This window comes from Choloepus didactylus, chromosome 27 (assembly GCF_015220235.1).
Source record: "Choloepus didactylus isolate mChoDid1 chromosome 27, mChoDid1.pri, whole genome shotgun sequence".
NCBI lineage: Eukaryota > Metazoa > Chordata > Mammalia > Pilosa > Megalonychidae > Choloepus > Choloepus didactylus.
Window position 1 is genome coordinate 19,979,282 of NC_051333.1, and position 17,651 is coordinate 19,996,932.

A 17,651-nucleotide genomic window follows, 5' to 3' on the forward strand; every position below is an offset into this window, starting at 1 on the left:
GGTATGTGAATATATCTCAGTAAAATTGCATTAAAATACTTTGTGAGCAATTAAATGTGTATAAGTGTAATAATTATAGTAACTTCTCTCATAATCCTCCTAATTCTCCTCTTTATATATCTTCATATTTAAAATCCACTGCATGAATATCGAGGTGGTTTGTAGCTTCACCTTGGTTAACCTAGAACAACATTCCTCAGAAGCCATTTCCCAGTATGTTTCCGGATTAAAGGTGGCCAAAAGGGGAATTTGTATGAGATTTGGGAGGCAGAATAAAGTACCAGCCATAACTCTTTGAAGGTCGTCATGGTCAGATGTGGTGACAGACAGACGCAGAAGAGCCAGTGAGTTCCAGCTTCTCCTTGCTCATCTCCATTCCATGTCCAGTTCTTCTTCTTAACTCTAACGCTGCTGACCAACGCGATACTTGGCTGTGCAATCACGAAGGCAACACTCCCCTGTGTAGGGTTCTCCAGCAGCTCATACTTTACTGTCCCAGTTTGGCAGCAGGACATTCTTGGCTTCTCAGATTGATGGATTGGTGACTCCTCTGAAACTCCAGTTCTCCTTTTCAGGTATTCTTTACCAAGGTCCTCCCAGAGTTGGATAAGACATCTGTTATTCCAGAATAGTCATAGCAGTTCTACTTCCTTGACTGAATCCTGAATGCTAGGCAACTTTTTTGGTACTTTGAGGGGTTACAGGGGAACAGAACCTTAAGGATTAGAACCTGGAATTGGTTCTCTAATCTGACTAGATTTAAAGGCATTAGTGACCCTGTTTCCAGTGGGAAGGGAATGCAGTGGTATGTACATACAATGGAATATTATTCAGCAGTAAGAAGGAATGAAGTCCTGAAGCATGCAACAACATGGATGAACGCTGAGGGCATTATGTTAAGTGAAATAAGTCAAACCCAGATTCATTCTGTCTCCCTCCACCATATCCCAGCCTCCCTGCATTTAACTGTTTCTCTCCAAACCTGTTCCTGTTCCTGTTTTGCTGACTCCCCAGTTTTCTATGGTTACTTGAGACCTTGGTCCTGCCTCCCTGGTTCTCTGGCCCTGGGGAGAGGATGTCAAAGGACTTCCATCGACCCTCCGAGTCATTTTTTTAAAAATTTTTGAGGTGAAACATATACAACACACAATCATACAATTAACTCTTTTAAATTGAACAATTCAGTGCCATTTAGTACATTCACAATGTTGTGCAACCACTACCTCGATTTAGAGGAAATTTATAACATTTCCATCTCTCCAAAATAAAATCCTGTGCCTGTTAAGCAGTTTCTCCTCACTTCCCCTCCCTCAATCCCCTGGCAACCACCCATCTTCATTCTGTGGATTACAGATTATCTTGTAGGTAACAGCATCTCAGGGAGTCTCAGGGAGGAGGTAGTTATAGATTACATTTCCTGACTTTACAAGGAGAATAGGTCAAACCTTAACTGGCCTAGGTCACGCAAGCTGCTGTGTGCAGTCTTCAAGGCCCTTGGGGAAGGCCCTGGGCCTGGGGCTCCCACATCCACCCATGCATCCCTCTCTCAGATCCTCATTCCTTCCCTCAGTACAGATCTTTCATCTGGAGTCGACTTTCATCAGCCTTTAATATAACCTTTAGGATTTCACTTTATGCAGGTCAACTTCCATTAGATTTTTTCACTTTTGGCCCCGAATAGTCTTATTTCACTTCTTTTCCTTGAAAGGCACTTTTTGTATATATAGAAATCTAGTTGGCGGTAATTCCTCCAGAAGTTTGTATAGGTCATGTCACTGTGTCCTTAAACTACAACTATATGCTAGGAATGAATGGTGACAATAACTAATCAGTTTGTTTCTAATCGCCTTTTAGATTAGGATAGGAACAAAAATATTAAAATGGAGATGGAGGCAGTGACTGCATGGGGTTTTAGGATGTCACATAAAACAGGGTATGAAAGGGTCTGAAAGCGTATGAATGTGTAGGAGAAATAAAAAATGGGTATCTGGTTACCAAACAATGGACAGTTCTAGAAACTGGTTAGATATTCACCAATCCCTTTTTCTCTTTCTGTACACTCAACTTTCCTTACACTTAATTTGGACCATGTGAATGACAATTGGGCAATGAAAATGGACAGAAATGATTGTGTAATTTGTCTTCTTTATGTTTTCTTATTAGTGCCCTTTCCTGGCATCAACTTTGTGGACATCATTGGGCCGTTTTCTAACTCCCCAGGATTTCATGCTCACCTGTGGGCTGCAGGTTCAGGTGACAGGCTTAATAAGGACAGGACCTGGTAACCTCCAACAGAGGGACATCCAGCTGGGATATCTCATAATGCCATCATTTGTATCTGGATCTGGCTGCCCAGAATGCCAGAGGGGAGTCAGGAAAGGGGAGAGGTCCTCATTCCTGAGAATTAGGGATGAATAATGACACACCTTCGGTCAAAGAAAAAATTGTACCAGACAATGTTAAACAGTCAAGAACGACTTGATTCAGGGGCTTCCATGGAGGGGTGGGGGTTGGTGGTGTGGACAGAAACTGGAGATTTTAATGCTCCCTAGTTGGATTTCCCTGGAGGGCTTGTTAAAGCAAGACTGCTGGGCCCACGTCCAGACCCATGTCCAAAGTTCCGGAGTCACACTAATTTTTGCCCGAGAATTTGCAATTTAAACGAATTGCCACGTGATGCGGATGCCACTGGTTTGAGAACCAATGAATTAGAGCAACATTTAATGTTAGTAAATAAAGACTCTTCAAGTCTGGTATTATCTTCATTTTTGAATGTGAGCCCCCATCTCTGAGTGTCTGAAAAGGGCCCGCCTATGCCACACAGGCAGGAGGAACAAGTAATGGGCCTCTTACGGCGGGGCGCTGCCCAAGGTGGCCCTAGGACTCTGGGAGTGGCGCCTGTAAGAGAAAGAAATGCTCCCTACCTGTCTCAGGAAACCTGGAACATTACTTCCCAGCCCTGCTCCCGGCGCTTCTAGGAAGCAGGGAGCGCCACCCCGCGCCGCGCCCTCTCCCCCACGCGCCACGCGCTCCTGCCCATCAGCCTGGCCGGATGCAGGCCAGAAACTACATTACCCAGAAGGCTGTGCTGTGCGCCGGCAGCGGCCGCTGCGCTAACGACGGCCCAAGAGTGGGCGTCTGTCATGGCCCCCGGGGGCGGGGAAGGACTTTTGACGTGGGGTGTCTGTCTCCACGCAGTCGGGGAACGCGGGGGTTGGGTCGGCGCAGCTTCCCCGATGTCTCTTCGGACCAAAGAGGGAGGGACAGTGAGGAGGAGAGGATCCACGTCTGCGCTTTTGGACAAGCCGTGACCGTCCCCCTACTACCACCGGTACCGGGAGTGTCCGCCGTGGGCCTTGGGCGCGTTTTACTTTAAGGAGACTGACGCTCGGAGTGCGACCCCCAGCCCGAGGTCACGTCCCTCCCCGGGCAAGGCAAGGTGGGTGGTCGGCGGAGCCCGCGGGAACGGTTCGGGTCACCCGCCTCTCGGCCGGGGTGGCTGCGGCGGCGCTGATGGACCCCGCGCAGGTGAGTGCAGGGGCTTCTGGCCCTTGGCAGCTAGAACCCCCAATCTCACGTTGCTGACGATACGTTATAAAAGATGGTGTTGTCCTTGGACTTTCTGCCTTCACCATCTTCCTGCTTTTGAGTCTGGTGTGCCTGGAGGGCTGTCACTCCTGGCCGACGGTCCTGAACCCAGGCCAGGGATTACATAGAGCTGTTCCCATTTCTGGAATCCAATTGGATGAGCTGAGAAAGGTTTTTCCAGACACAGGAACAGATGTTTGGAAATGCTTGGGGGTGAGGCTGAATTGGGAGTGTCCAGGGAATGCCAGGTCACCATTATGATTGGTGCCACCAGAGAGCAGGTGGGCAGAAGTCAGCCTTGGAATCCCAGGGTCACTATTCTGAGGGTGTTGGGAGCCCTGGAAGGTTTAGAGCAGAGGAGAAAGCTGATCTGACTGAAGTCTTAGGCTCCCTGTGGATGCAGAGTGGAAAACCAACAGCAGAGGTGGGGGTGGGGGGGTGGGGGACCAGGGAGAGGCTACTGCAAAGATCCAAGTGAGTGGTACTGGTCGCCCAACCAGAGTGCATGTAGAACTAAGTGATTGGATCCTGGATCTGTCTTTTAAGTTGGGCTGACCAGACTTTCTGATGTGGAGGGTAAAAAAGAGAAGGGGTGACCCCAAGGTTTTTGTCTTTAGCAGCTGGAAGAATGGAAGTGCCATCAACTGGCAAGGGAATTTGATTGGAGGAGGAATTTTCAGTGGAAATCTCAGAAGTTACTGAGTCTCTGATAGTCCACAGACTCCTTCGTGGAGTTGAAGAGTGGGCATCTAAACACAGTTTTAGAGTTCCTGGGAGGTGTTAAGGTTAGAAACATCTCAAATGTGCCATCCAGTATGTGGATAAGGATGTAGCTGTGGGTCACGCTGGTGCCAGAGAACTGAGTGTGTTACTCGGGTATCATGGTTGGCTTGTTTGGCATCATATAGACAAATGAGGAAGAGTAGTGGCAGCAGCCGTGGTGGTAGGAGATGGGGCGAGGGCAGTGTGTGGGAAGAAGATGGTCTAGCAGGTGGCCAGATTTTTCCAGTAGAGAATAGACATGAGATGGATGCTGAGGCTTAATATTCACAGAGGCAATTACAGTGAGACCTGGGTGGGTGACCCTTGATAGGGCCTGGGGGTTTTCCGTCAGGTGGGGGAATTAGCTCAGGGGGAGAGTCGCTAGGAACTGGGTGGGTGGGAGCAGGATGAAGGGACAGAATGTGCAACACAGAAGAGGAAGAGGATCGCGGGTATGTGAGATGTGTGTGTGGTCTTGGGTGACTTCAGTTGAAGCGAGGAACTGGGCCAGGCAGGGAGGCCTTCATAGCTCTGCGGTAGTAAGGTCCAGAGTTGTGAGGAAGGTGTGGTCCTGAGTGATATGCATGTGCTGAGGGAGTGTGAACTACTGACCTTAGGGCCCTTGTACTGTGGGATTAAGGGAGAAGATTGAGCCTATGTTTATTTGTATCTGAGAAGCATGAAATTATGGCGACACTAGTGGGAGGTGCTCACAGAGGAGGATGTGGGGCGCTGGACCTCAGGCCCAGAACTTAGTTGGCTCTATGTAACCAGTTGCTGAGGCTGATGCAGTGATCAGAGAGGCATGAGAAAAGAGTAAGCACCATGGAATCAGGGCCCAGTATCTCCTCTGATCTGGGAAGCTGGTGAAGAGGATGAGCAGGGGTTGGATATGGAGGGATGGATGAGGAATCCGGAGGAGAGAAGCTGATCATGGAATGAACTGTCTTCATCATGACAGGGCTGTGTGACCTTTGAGGATGTGGCCATTTATTTCTCCCAGGAGGAATGGGGGCTCCTTGATGAGGCTCAGAGACTCCTGTATGGTGATGTGATGCTGAAGAACTTTGCGCTTATGGCCTCACTGGGTAAGGCCCTCATACCCACCCCGGTGTGTCTGCCTTTCCCTTTTCCCAAGAGGCAACTCTGTCCTTCCCTCAACTGGACCATAGGCACTGCCTCCTTCTATACTTTCCCTGAATGTGTGCTGTGGGCTCCAGGGCTGAGCTGTGTGCACTGCCCCATCCTCTCCCTGAGCTATAGGGAAGTTGAGCAGGTAATACCTGCTTCCCCAAAGCCTTGGAAGGAAGGGTCCTGGAATGAGGAATCTTAGGGTCAGCCCAGTGGATCCCATCTGGTTTAACCCTATCTGAGTGACTGTCTTGATCTATGTCAGTCAGTTCTGTGACTTGGTTCTGCCCTTTTCCTTTAGCTGACAATTCCTAGGGCCTGACTGTACCAGGAATTGCAATCACTGATGTGGTAACTATGTGCTGCAACCACTGGGATGTTCCTGCAAGGCCTTCCTTGTAGGTTCTTTTCACAATATTTAGTTTTCTTTCCTGTGGTCTCTTGTGGGATAGTTCACCTGATCAAGAGCTAGTCACTAACCCGCCCTGTCCTTCCCTTAGGACTTTCGTCTTTCAGGCCCCATGTAGTTGCCCAACTGGAGATGGGGGAAGAACCCTGGGTGCCTGACAGAGTGGACATGACTCCAGCCTGGGCAAGAGGGTCTCATACAGGACCTAGCTTTGGTGAGTGGGAGATGGGGGGAGGATGTGACATCACCACTGGGCTCAAATCCTACTAGCAACTTTTCTTGTGTTCATCATCGTTTTGGTGCCAAAGCCAGTGACCATCCCTCATTTCTGCCTTTTCTTCTCCGTTCTTGACACTTTGCGTACTTGTCATTTCTGCTCTGACTTTAGGCTTTCCGCCACCTTTCTGGCTTCCATGTCTCACTTTCTCCACAGCTCCCTCTACAGCACTCTTCAACATTGGCCTACACTTAATATATTGTGAGATGTGCACATTTCCTTTAATAGTCCTTGAACACCAACTACTCATTGGCAGTCGGATTTTCCTGGGCCTGGACACAGCTTCTGCACAGTCCTCATGGGTTACCAGCAGCCACGGCCCTGCTGAAAGGCCTTTACAGAGAAGTGAGTTCTTTGTCTTTCTACCCAGTACTTCCCCTATCCTTGTGTCCTTGGCTCTGGTCAGGCCACCTCTATTTTGTGACTGTTCCAGCCACAGTGATACACAGTAGACTTCGTCTTTTATCCTGACCCCAGGCTTTTCAACTTGCCAACATTCCCCCGGATTCATTCCCGGGTGTTTCAGGAACACATTTGTGATGGGTTGTTTCCTTGCACTAAATTAACATGAACTTCACCAGTATTTCTCTACTTTCAGGTTTTTGGCATGGAACGGAGGGTAATGAGTCACCTTCTCGGCATGGTGTTTCTGTAGATGTGTCACAGGACTGGAATCCCAAGGCAGGTCTCGCCACCCAGAAGGACTATTCCTGTGACATATGTGGCCTACTCTTGAAAGACATTTTTCACCTGGCTGAACACCAGGCAACACATCCTGGGCAGAAACCATATATATGTGGGGCATTTGGGAGAGGGTTCAGGTTCAATGCAAACCTTCACCAGCAACAGATTCAACAGAATGTGGAGAAGCCCATCAGAAGAGATGAGGGTGGGGCCTCATTTATGAAGAGCTGCAGGAGCCACATACCAGAAAAGCCTTTCATATGCACAGAGGTTGGGAAGGACTTGCTGGCCAGATCAGGCTTTCTCCAGCATCAGGCCACTCACAGTGCTGGGGAACCATGTAGGAACACCAAAGATGTGGTGAGTTTTCACACTGTGCAAAGGCATTGTAAGTGCAGTGAATGTGGGAAAGTTTTCACCAACAAATCTACACTTGTTCAGCACCAGAGAATCCACACTGGAGAAAGGCCTTATGAGTGTGGCGAATGTGGGAAATTCTTTAGACAGACTTCTACCCTCATTATACATCAGAAAATTCACACTGGAGAAAGGCCTTATAAATGTAGTGAATGTGGGAAAGCCTTCAGCCGTGAAACCAGATTTATTCAGCACCAGAAAATTCACACTGGAGAAAGGCCTTATGAGTGTAGCGAATGTGGGAAAATCTTTAGTCACTGCTCTGGCCTCTTTCAACACCAGAGAGTTCACACTGGAGAAAAGCCTTATGAATGCCATGAATGTGGGAAATTTTTTAGCCACATCTCCAGTCTCATTAAACATCGGAGAATTCATACTGGAGAAATGCCTTATGAGTGCGGTGAATGTGGAAAATTCTTTAGCCAAAACTCCAATCTCATTCAACATCGGAGAGTTCACACTGGTGAAAGACCTTATGAGTGTAACCAATGTGGTAAATTCTTTAGCCAAAGCTCCAACCTCATTAAACATAGGAGAGTTCACACTGGTGAAAGCCCTCATGAGTGCAGTGAATGTGGGAAAGCCTTCAGCTACAACTCCAACCTCATTAAACATCGAAGGGTTCATACTGGAGAAAGACCTTATAAGTGCAATGAGTGTGAAAAATTGTTTAGCCACATTTCCAGTCTTATTAAACATCGGAGAATTCACACTGGTGAACGGCCTTATGAGTGCAGTGAATGTGGGAAGTTGTTTAGCCAAAGCTCCAGCCTTATTAACCATCGGAGAGTTCACACTGGTGAGAGGCCTTATGAGTGCAGTGAATGTGGAAAAGCCTTTAGTCAAAGTTCTGACCTTATGAAACATCGGAGAGTTCACACTGGTGAACGGCCTTACGAGTGCACTGAATGTGGGAAAGCCTTCAGCCAAAAATCAAATCTGATTCAGCACAAGAAACTTCATAAACCAGATAGAACTTATTAGTGCAGAAAATATGGGAAAACCTTCAGCCAAGGCCTAGCATCATTTGGCACCAGAACATTCACACTGGAGAAAGGCCTTAAGAGTACAAGGAATGTACTCCCTGGTTTTTCACCATGACTCACACCAGAGAGAAGATCTGAGAATAGCCTTTATGAGAGAGCCATCAGCCAGAAAGTTAAACATTGTTCATCTTAATATCCACACTGGGGAGATTTCTTTTGAATGCTAGGTATGTTGGAAGCTTTCTGGAGCTATGTTGCATTATCTGACCATGGACCTGACCAGAGTTTTGTCACTGCCAGTGTTTGTGGCAGAACCATCTCAGCTGTATCAGAGTGTATGTCAGCCACTCCACTGTGTTTAGGGAAGGCAGACCTATGTTTGCTTTCATCCCTGAAGGGAATTGTGAAGGAGTTGGTTCCTTTACTTATGACTAGTTTAGCTGTGGATATGACCCATCTTTGGCCACAAAGACCTAAGCTGGGTTCTGCTAGCAGCTTGCAGAGGCTTCCTTTTTCAAGGACATTTGTTGGATTTATGTTGAAAGTATCCAGCTTCCTGGTTACCCAACCCAACAACTATCTGCTTTACATTGTTCTGCTTCATGTGATAATAAAGGCCTTATTGTTAAAGCCACCTTTAATCTTTTGTGTTCTGATCACTGTATGGGGTGGATTGAGAACAGAATTAAAAATTAAAAGGGCCTCCAAATTTATTGCCTCGGCAGGGATGGCATGTCAAAGAACAGCTCTCAGTTCAGATTTGATCTCACTTGCATTGCTGCCCAAGACCTCCCAGGAAAGATTGTAGAGCTTTGTTGGCCTAATGTCTGAATGCCAGGAAATTTTGTGGGCCCAGTGGTCACTCTGAGGAGGGAGCAGTTGTGACAACCTCCAGTGCACTGGGGATAGTGTGAATTGGGTCCCTTTTTTCTAGGGGGTGCCCATATTCCCCAGCACTGTTAAAGAGAAGCTGTTTAACCAGCATCTGCGAAGGAGTCGTGTCCTGAAGCCCAGTATGTGGTATGCAAGTGTTGCCAGCTACAGGGCCCAGATGGGAATCGTAATTTGTAGAGAAACACTAAGTGTGATTAATAGGGAGTAGGTGAGACTACAACAAACTAGAGTGAATCTACCTAGTCTAAAAATGCATCCACAAATAATACTTTGAATATGGATATACAGGATGTGGGGTTTGCAGAAATTCTCGGAACCTCCAGACCTCTGTCTCTCCCATGGCCAAGGCAGAGCAAATAATCTAAAGGTTTTGTGGATTACCGCAGTCTCCACATTATTCATCTCAGGGTTATTGCTGCACAGGCAGGAAAATAGGGACTCAGAGAAGGTAGATCCTGTAGTCCAGAGATGTAGCATGTGTCATAACTAGCGTTTTTGTTGGCTCAGGTGGAAATGGCCCTCATTGCTTACCATTCTTTGCTGCCAAAGCTTGAGGAGAGAGGTGGAGTCAATATGTTTGCCAAATCTTCCAGCTTCCTAAAATGAGTGTGAGATCTAGATTTTTATGTGCAACAGTTTATTTGCATATAAATTGTACATAAATTGCAACAAGTTATGCAAATAACTACATATTTGATTTGTACAATTTGGTAAGTTTTGAAATACTTATATATATTTTGGGAAGCAACACCATAATCATGATAATGAACATATCTATCATCTGCACAGTTACCTCATACCCCTTTTCAGTGCCTCTCTTCCTATTTTTCCCATCCCTACATCCCCAGGAAACCACTGATTTATGTTTTTTACTATAAATTTGTTTGTCTTTGCTATAATTTTATACATTTGGAATCATAAAAGTTTTACTCCTTTTTTGTCTAGTTCCATTCTTAGAGCATAAATATCTTGAGCTTCATCCATGCTGCATGTATGAATAGTTTATTCCTTTTATTGCTGAGCAGTACTCTATTGAATGAATAAACTGCATTTTTTCCATCTTTTCTGTTAGTTGACATATGGCTTTTTGGCTCTTACAAATAAAGCTACTATGAACAAGAATGTATAGGTCTTTATATGGGCATACACTTTCATTTCTCTCGTGTTAATGCCTAGGTCTTCATTACAGGGTTGAGAAATTGTGTTGAATTTGGCTGAAGAAATGACCAAATTGTGTTCTAAAGTGATAGTGCCATTTTATGTTCTCTCAGCAGTGAAACAGAGTTAGAGATCTCCTACATTCCTGCTAATGGCTATGATCAGTGCTTTTAATGTTTGCCCTTCTGACAGATATGCAGTAGTATCTCACTGTGGTTTAAACTTGCAGTTCTCCAATGTTTGAGCATTTTTTTCATGTATTTATTTGCTATCCATATATCTTCTTTGGTTAAACGTCCGTATCTTTTGACTATTTTTAAAGATAAATGGTTGATATTTCATTCATTAACAAGAATATCGTGAAATAGAAATTTATTGGAACTTTGTTCATCAATGATGCCAGTGACTTCTTTGCTTAACGGGTTAACTATTTTTGAATGGAAGAGCAATTTCTCAAGCTTTTGTGCTAGTCACAGTGGAAAACTACAGACACAATACACTTGTTCAAACTGCATTAATGTATTCTTATTTTTTTTTCATTTTTATTGACATTGTTCAGATACCATACAATTATCCAAAGATCCAAAGTGTATGATCACTTGCCCCTGGGTACCCTCATACAGCTGTGCATCCATCACACTTAATTTTTGTTCAATTTTTAGAAACTTTTCATTACTCCAGACAAGAAATAAAGTGAAAGATGAAAAAAGAAAAAAAGAAAAGGGAACTCTAATCCTCCCCTATCCCTAACCAACCCCCCTCAATTGTTGACTCGTAGTATTGATATAGTACATTTGTTACTGTTTATGAAAAAATGTTGAAATACTACTAACTGTAGTATATAGTTTGTAATAGGTATATAGTTCTTCCCTATATGCCCCTCTATTATTAACTTCTAATTGTATTGTCATACATTTGTTCTGGTTCATGAAGTGATTTCTAGTATTTGTACAGTTGATCATGGACATTGCCCACCATAGGATTCAGTTTTATACATTTCCATCTTTTGACCTCCAACTTTCCTTCTGGTGACATATATGTCTCTGAGCTTCCCCTTTCCACCTCATTCACACACCATTCGGCGCTGTTAGTTATTCTCACATCTTGCTACCAACACCCCTGTTCATTTCCAAACATTTAAGTTCATCCTAATTGAACATTCTGCTCATACTAAGCAAGAGCATCTACATTTCTTCCACAAGGCAGGAGGGAGAGTCAAAGAAGGTAGAGAGGCAAAAGAAAGAGGAAACAAAAAAAAATGACAGCTAGGAAGCAGCAAAAGGAAAAATAACCTGAAATCAAAGTAGAATAAAGAATCAGACAATACCACCAATGTCAAGTGTCTAACATGCCTCCCCTATCCCCCCCTCTTATCTGCATTTACCTTGGTATATCACCTTTGTTACATTAAAGGAAGCATAATACAATGATTCTATTAGTTACAGTCTCTAGTTTATGCTGATTGCATCCCTCCCCCAATGCCTCCCCATTTTTAACACCTTGCAAGGTTGACATTTGCTTGTTCTCCCTCGTAAAAGAACGTATTTGTACATTTTATCACAATTGTTGAATACTCTAGATTTCACCAAGTTACAGTCCCAGTCGTTATCTTTCCTCCTTTCTTGTGGTGTCTCACATGCTCCCCACCTTCCTCTCTCAACCGTATTCATAGTTACCTCTGTTCAGTGTACTTACATTGTCGTGCTACCATCTCCCAAAATTGTGTTCCAAACCACACACTCCTGTCTTCTATCACCCTATAGTGCTCCCTTTAGTATTTCCTGTAGGGCAGGTGTCTTGTTCACAAAGTCTCTCATTGTCTGTTTGTCAGAAAATATTTTGAGCTCTCCCTCATATTTGAAGGACAGCTTTGCTGGATACAGGATTCTTGGTTGGTGGTTTTTCTCTTTCCGTATCTTAAATATATCACACCACTTCCTTCTTGCCTCCATGGTTTCTGCTGAGAGATCTGCACATAGTCTTATCAGGCTTCCTTTGTATGTGATGGATTGCTTTTCTCTTGCTGCTTTCAGGATTCTCTCTTTGTCTTTGACATTTGATAATCTGATTATTAAGTGTCTTGGTGTAGGCCTATTCATATCTCTTCTGTTTGGAGTACACTGCGCTTCTTGGATCTGTAATTTTATGTCTTTCATAAGAGATGGGAAATTTTCATTGATTATTTCCTCTATTATTGCTTCTGCCCCCTTTCCCTTCTCTTCTCCTTCTGGGACACCAATGATACGTACATTATTGTACTTTGTTTCATCCTTGAGTTCCCGGAGACGTTGCTCATATTTTTTCATTCTTTTCTCCATCTGCTCCTTTGTGTGTAGGCTTTCAGGTGTTTTGTTCTCCAGTACCTGAGTGTTTTCTTCTGCCTCTTGAGATCTGCTGTTGTATGTTTCCATTGTGTCTTTCATCTCTTGTGTTGTGCCTTTCATTTCCATAGATTCTACTAGTAGGTTTTTTGAGCTTTTGATTTTTGCCGTATACATGTCCAGTGCTTCCTTTACAGCCTCTATCTCTTTTGCAATATCTTCTCTAAACTTTTTGAATTGATTTAGCATTAGTTGTTTAAATTCCTGTATCTCAGTTGAAGTGTATGTTTGTTCCTTTGACTGGGCCATAACTTTGTTTTTCTTAGTGTAGGCTGTAATTTTCTGTTGTCTAGGAATGGTTTCCTTGGTTATCCAAATCAGGTTTTCCCAGACCAGAACAGGCTCAGGTCCCAGAGGGAAGAAATATTCAGTATCTGGTTTCCCTGAGGGTGCGTCTTAGAAAATTGCTCCACCCTTTGATGCCTCGGGTCACTGGGCTTTTCTGCCCAGCAGGTGACGCCTGTTAGCCTATAATTCTTGACTGGTGTGAGGAGGTATGGCCGTGTTCCCCCAGGCTCTGGGGTCTGGTTCTGAATGGAAAGGGCCCCACCCCTTTCCTCCTAGAGAAGACAGACCCCTCAGGTGGAGGTCTTTAGCATTTCAATGGTCTCTCTCTCTCTCTGCTTGTGGTGTCTCCACCCTTCCCAGAGTCACAGCCCTGGAAACTGAAAATGACTGGGGCTTTCTCCACTGAGCCAAAAAAGAAACAGATAGTCCCCTTCAGAGCCAGTCAAGGCAACCCTCCGTCTCTCCCAGGTCAGTCGTCACCCAAAGCCTCTGTCTGTTTTTTGGGGATGCGTACCTGTAGTGAGCAGTTCACACTCGCTACTTAAAACCCCAGTTGGAGCTCAGCTGAGCTGTATTCGCTTGCTGGGAGAGAGCTTCTCTCTGGCACCACGCGGCTCCGCAGCTCGGGCTATGGGGGAGGGGGTCTCCCGACCTGGTTCCACAGGTTTTACTTACAGATTTTATGCTGTGTTCTCGGGCATTCCTCCCAATTCAGGTTGGTGTATGATGAGTGGATGGTCTCGTTTGTCCCCCCGCAGTTATTCTGGATTATTTACTAGTTGTTTCTGGTTTTTTGTAGTTGTTCCAGGGGGGACTGCTTAGCTTCCACTCCTCTCTATGCTGCCATCTTGCCCGAGTCCATTAACGTATTCTTCATTACACTCTTGAGTCTACACAGTCAATAAAATAATAAATTAAACTCTGATTTGTAGTGCTTATCAATTTCCTTCGTTTAATATTTATACTCCTACCATGGTCAATTTCAAGCTCCAACATGATGTCTCTGAATATGGAGTTGGGAAGAGATGCAGTAGTACACTATTATATTCTGTTTTCATCATGCAGATAACGTAGATGTAAATGACCTCTAGAATATAGATAATAGTAAAATTCAGTGAAATAAGTGGGGAAGAATGCACTTTGAGTATCCATTAACTCTTTTGAAAACAGCTTAATTGAAGCCTAATTGTCATGGAAAACTATACATATTTAAAGTGAACAATTTGATAAGTTTTGATACATTTATAACCATGAAACCAAAGATTTCCTGCACTTTTTGTAATTTCTCCTCCCCACCCACTCATCTGTCACTATACATCAGTTTGCAATTTTCTGGAATAATTTGGGAGTAAAGGATAGGAAATTTTGGCTCAGGATCCTCCATGAACTTGCAATCAAGCTGTATCAACTGGGGCTGCAGTCTCTGAAGACTTGCCTGCAGCTGGAAGATTCAATTCCAAGCTCTTTACTGTGGCTGTTGGCAGGAGAGTTCAGTTCCTCTTTGCCTCATGTGTCTCTCCATGGGGATGCTCATCACATGGCTTCCCCCAAAGCAAGTGATCCAAGAGCAAGAGACACACCCAAGAAGGGAAACCAGTGTCTTTTATAACCTAAACTTGGAAGATATAGTTCCTTACTTTTGCTGTATTAACTGGTTTACATAGATTAACCCTGGTAAATGTGGGAAGGGTACAAAAGGGCAAGAATACCAGGAAGTAGGGATGTCAGGGGGTCATCTTAGAGCCTGCCTACTACAGTTATATTTTTACTTGTTTTAGTCTTTAAATGGTGAATTGCATTAATTTTCAAATATCAAAAAATCCACACATTTTGGGGATAAACTCTACTTTGTCTTGGTATGTTAATCATTTGATATATTGTTAAGTTGATTTGTTGAAATATTGCTGAGATTTCCGAATCTATATTCATGAGGGATATTGGTTTGCATTTTTAAGTAATGCCTTTGTCTGGTTTTGGTATCAACAAAATGCTAGATTCTCAGAATAAGTGGGGAAGCATTCCCTAATCTTCAATTTTTTATAAGAGTTGGTGTAGAGTTGGTATTGTTTTTTCCTTAAGTGTTTGGTAGAATTTACCAGTGAAACCATTTAAGCCTGCAGTTTCCTCTGTGGGAAGGTTTCTAAATACAAATTTAATTTATTTCATAGAAATAAGTCTACACAAGTAATCCATTGCTTTTTCATTCAAGTTATCCAATTTATTGGTATAAAGGGATTCATGATATGCCCTTACTATCTTTCCATATCTATAGAATCTGTAGTGATGTCTTCTCTCTCATTCCTAATATTGTAACTAATATGTTCTCTTTTAATTTTTTTGTGATAAACCTTGGCTAGAAGTTTATCAATTTTATTGATCTTTTGTTTTCACTTATTTTCTTTACAGCTTATCCTGATTACTTCACTGATTTATGTTTTGTTATCTATTACAAAATTTCTTCATTGCATTTCCCTTATTTTTCTAGTTTTCTTTTTTCTTTTTTTTACTGTGGAAACAGATCTTTTGATGTCTTTTCTTTCTCATATATGTATTTAGTGCTATAAATATCTAAGTACTGATTTAACTACCTCCCACAAATTTCAATATGTTAATTTTTCATTTCCATTCATTTCAAAATTCCTTTAGAGCAAAGGTTTTAAAATGGATAAAGTTCAATTTATCAATTTTTTCCACTTATGATTGTGTTTTTGGTCACTGTACTGGTTTGTATATATTATGTCCCTCAGAAATGCCATGTTCTTTGATGCAATCTTGTGGGGACAGACATATTAGTGTTGATTAAGTTGGAACATTTGGATTAGTTTGTTTCCATGGAGATGTGCCCCACCCAACTGTGGGTGATAACTCTGTCTGGATAATTTCCATGGAGATTGGCCCTGCTCATTCAGCATGGGCCTTGGTTAGTTTACTGGAGCACTATATAAGCTCAGACAGAAGGAGCGATCTTGCTACAGCCAAGAGGGACACTTTGAAGAATGTACAGGAACTGAGAGAGGAGCTGCAGATGAGAGACAGTTTGAAGTCAGCCGTTGAAAGCAGACTTTTGCTCTGGAGAAGCTAAGAGAGGAAAGACACCCCAAGAGCAACTAAGAGTGACATGTTTGAGGAACTGCAGCCTAGAGAGGAATGTCCTGGGAGAAAGCCATTTTGAAACCAGAACTTTGGAGCAGACGCCAGCCACGTGCCTTCCCAGCTAACAGAGGTTTTCAGGACACCATTGGCCATCCTCCAGTGAAGGTACCCGATTGTTGATGCATTACCTTGGACACTTTATGGCCTTAAGACTGTAACTATGTAACCAAATAAACCCCCTTTTATAAAAGCCAATCCATTTCTGGTGTTTTGCATCCCGTCAGCATTAGCAAACTAGAACAGTCTCATATCTAGGAACTCTTCACCTAATTTTTTATTCTAACAGTTTTCTCCTATTTTTCCTCTAAATGTTTTATACTTTTACATTTTATATTTCAGGTCATGATCCACTTTGAGTTAATATTTTCATATGTTATGAGGCTAGGTCAAGATTAATTTATTTTCACTATGGATGTGCAATTGCTTCAGCATTATTTGTTGAAAAGACTACCCTGCCTTTTTAAAATTGCTTTTTGCCAAAGCCATCAATGAGAATATACCAAAGACTTAAAAATTGTCTAAAATATGCTCAAAGTGCTCAGGAAAAATCAGAAAAACAATATATGAAAAAAAAAGAATTTCAATAATGATATGCAAATTATTAAAAGGAACCAAAGAGAAATACTGGAGAGGAAAAGTACAGTAATGGAAATTATCAGTTCCTTAGCATGGTTCAATTGCAGATTGGAGCTGGCAGAAGAAAGAATCAGCAAATTTAAATTATATTATTGAATTGCAACATGGCAATTGAAATTATCCAATCTGAGGAAAAGAAAGAAAAAAGAATGAAGAAAAATGAACAAAGCCTAAGTGACCTGTGTTATACCATCAAACATAACAACATGTGCATTTTAGGAGTCCCAGAAGGAGAGAAATGGGCCAAAAGAACATTTGAAGAAATAATGGCCCCAAACTCCCTAAATTTACCAAAAGACATCAATATGAACATTGTGCTAGTTTGGATATAGTATGTCCCCCAAAAAGCCATGTCCTTTAATGCAATCTTGTGGGGGCAGATTTATTGATTTATTAGTCTTTTCATTAGGGTGGAAACCTTTGATTGATTGTTTCCATGGAGATGTGACTCACCCAACTGTGGGTGATAGTTTTGATTAGATTACTTCCATGGAGGTGTGGCCCCACCCATTCAGGGTGGGTCTTGATTAGTTCACTGGAGTACTTAAGAGTATTTAAGAGAGAAGCTAAGAGCCGAGACACACCCACATGCTTGCTGATACTTGGAGATGTTTGGAGATGCAGATAAAAGGACGTTTGGAGATGCTAAGTTAAGAGATGAAGCCCAGAGTTTGCCCCAGAAAGCTAAGAGAGGATCCCCAGATGCTTAGAAACACCCTGGAAGAACAAGCAAGGATGCACAGAGGTTGAGAGAGAGAAGCCGAGAGACACATTTTGGAGAAAGCCATTTTGAAACGCAACCCAGGAGCAAAGGACCAGCAGACACCAGCTACATGCCATCCCAGCAGACAGAGGTGTTCTGCACACCATCGGCCTTACTTCAGTGA

The 17,651-nt window shown here is 43.3% G+C and overlaps 1 protein-coding gene across 1 annotated transcript; it reads left to right on the forward strand.

Annotated features, from left to right (window-relative positions):
• Positions 1–3,119: 3,119 nt before the first annotated feature.
• On the forward strand, positions 3,120–8,895 carry ZNF792 (zinc finger protein 792). Its single transcript, XM_037820086.1, has 5 exons — positions 3,120–3,528; positions 5,312–5,438; positions 5,982–6,104; positions 6,324–6,512; positions 6,766–8,895. Exons 1-5 carry the CDS (start codon positions 3,514–3,516, stop codon positions 8,250–8,252), a joined length of 1,941 nt encoding a protein of 646 aa, XP_037676014.1. The 5' UTR covers positions 3,120–3,513; the 3' UTR covers positions 8,253–8,895.
• The last annotated feature ends 8,756 nt before the right edge of the window (positions 8,896–17,651 follow it).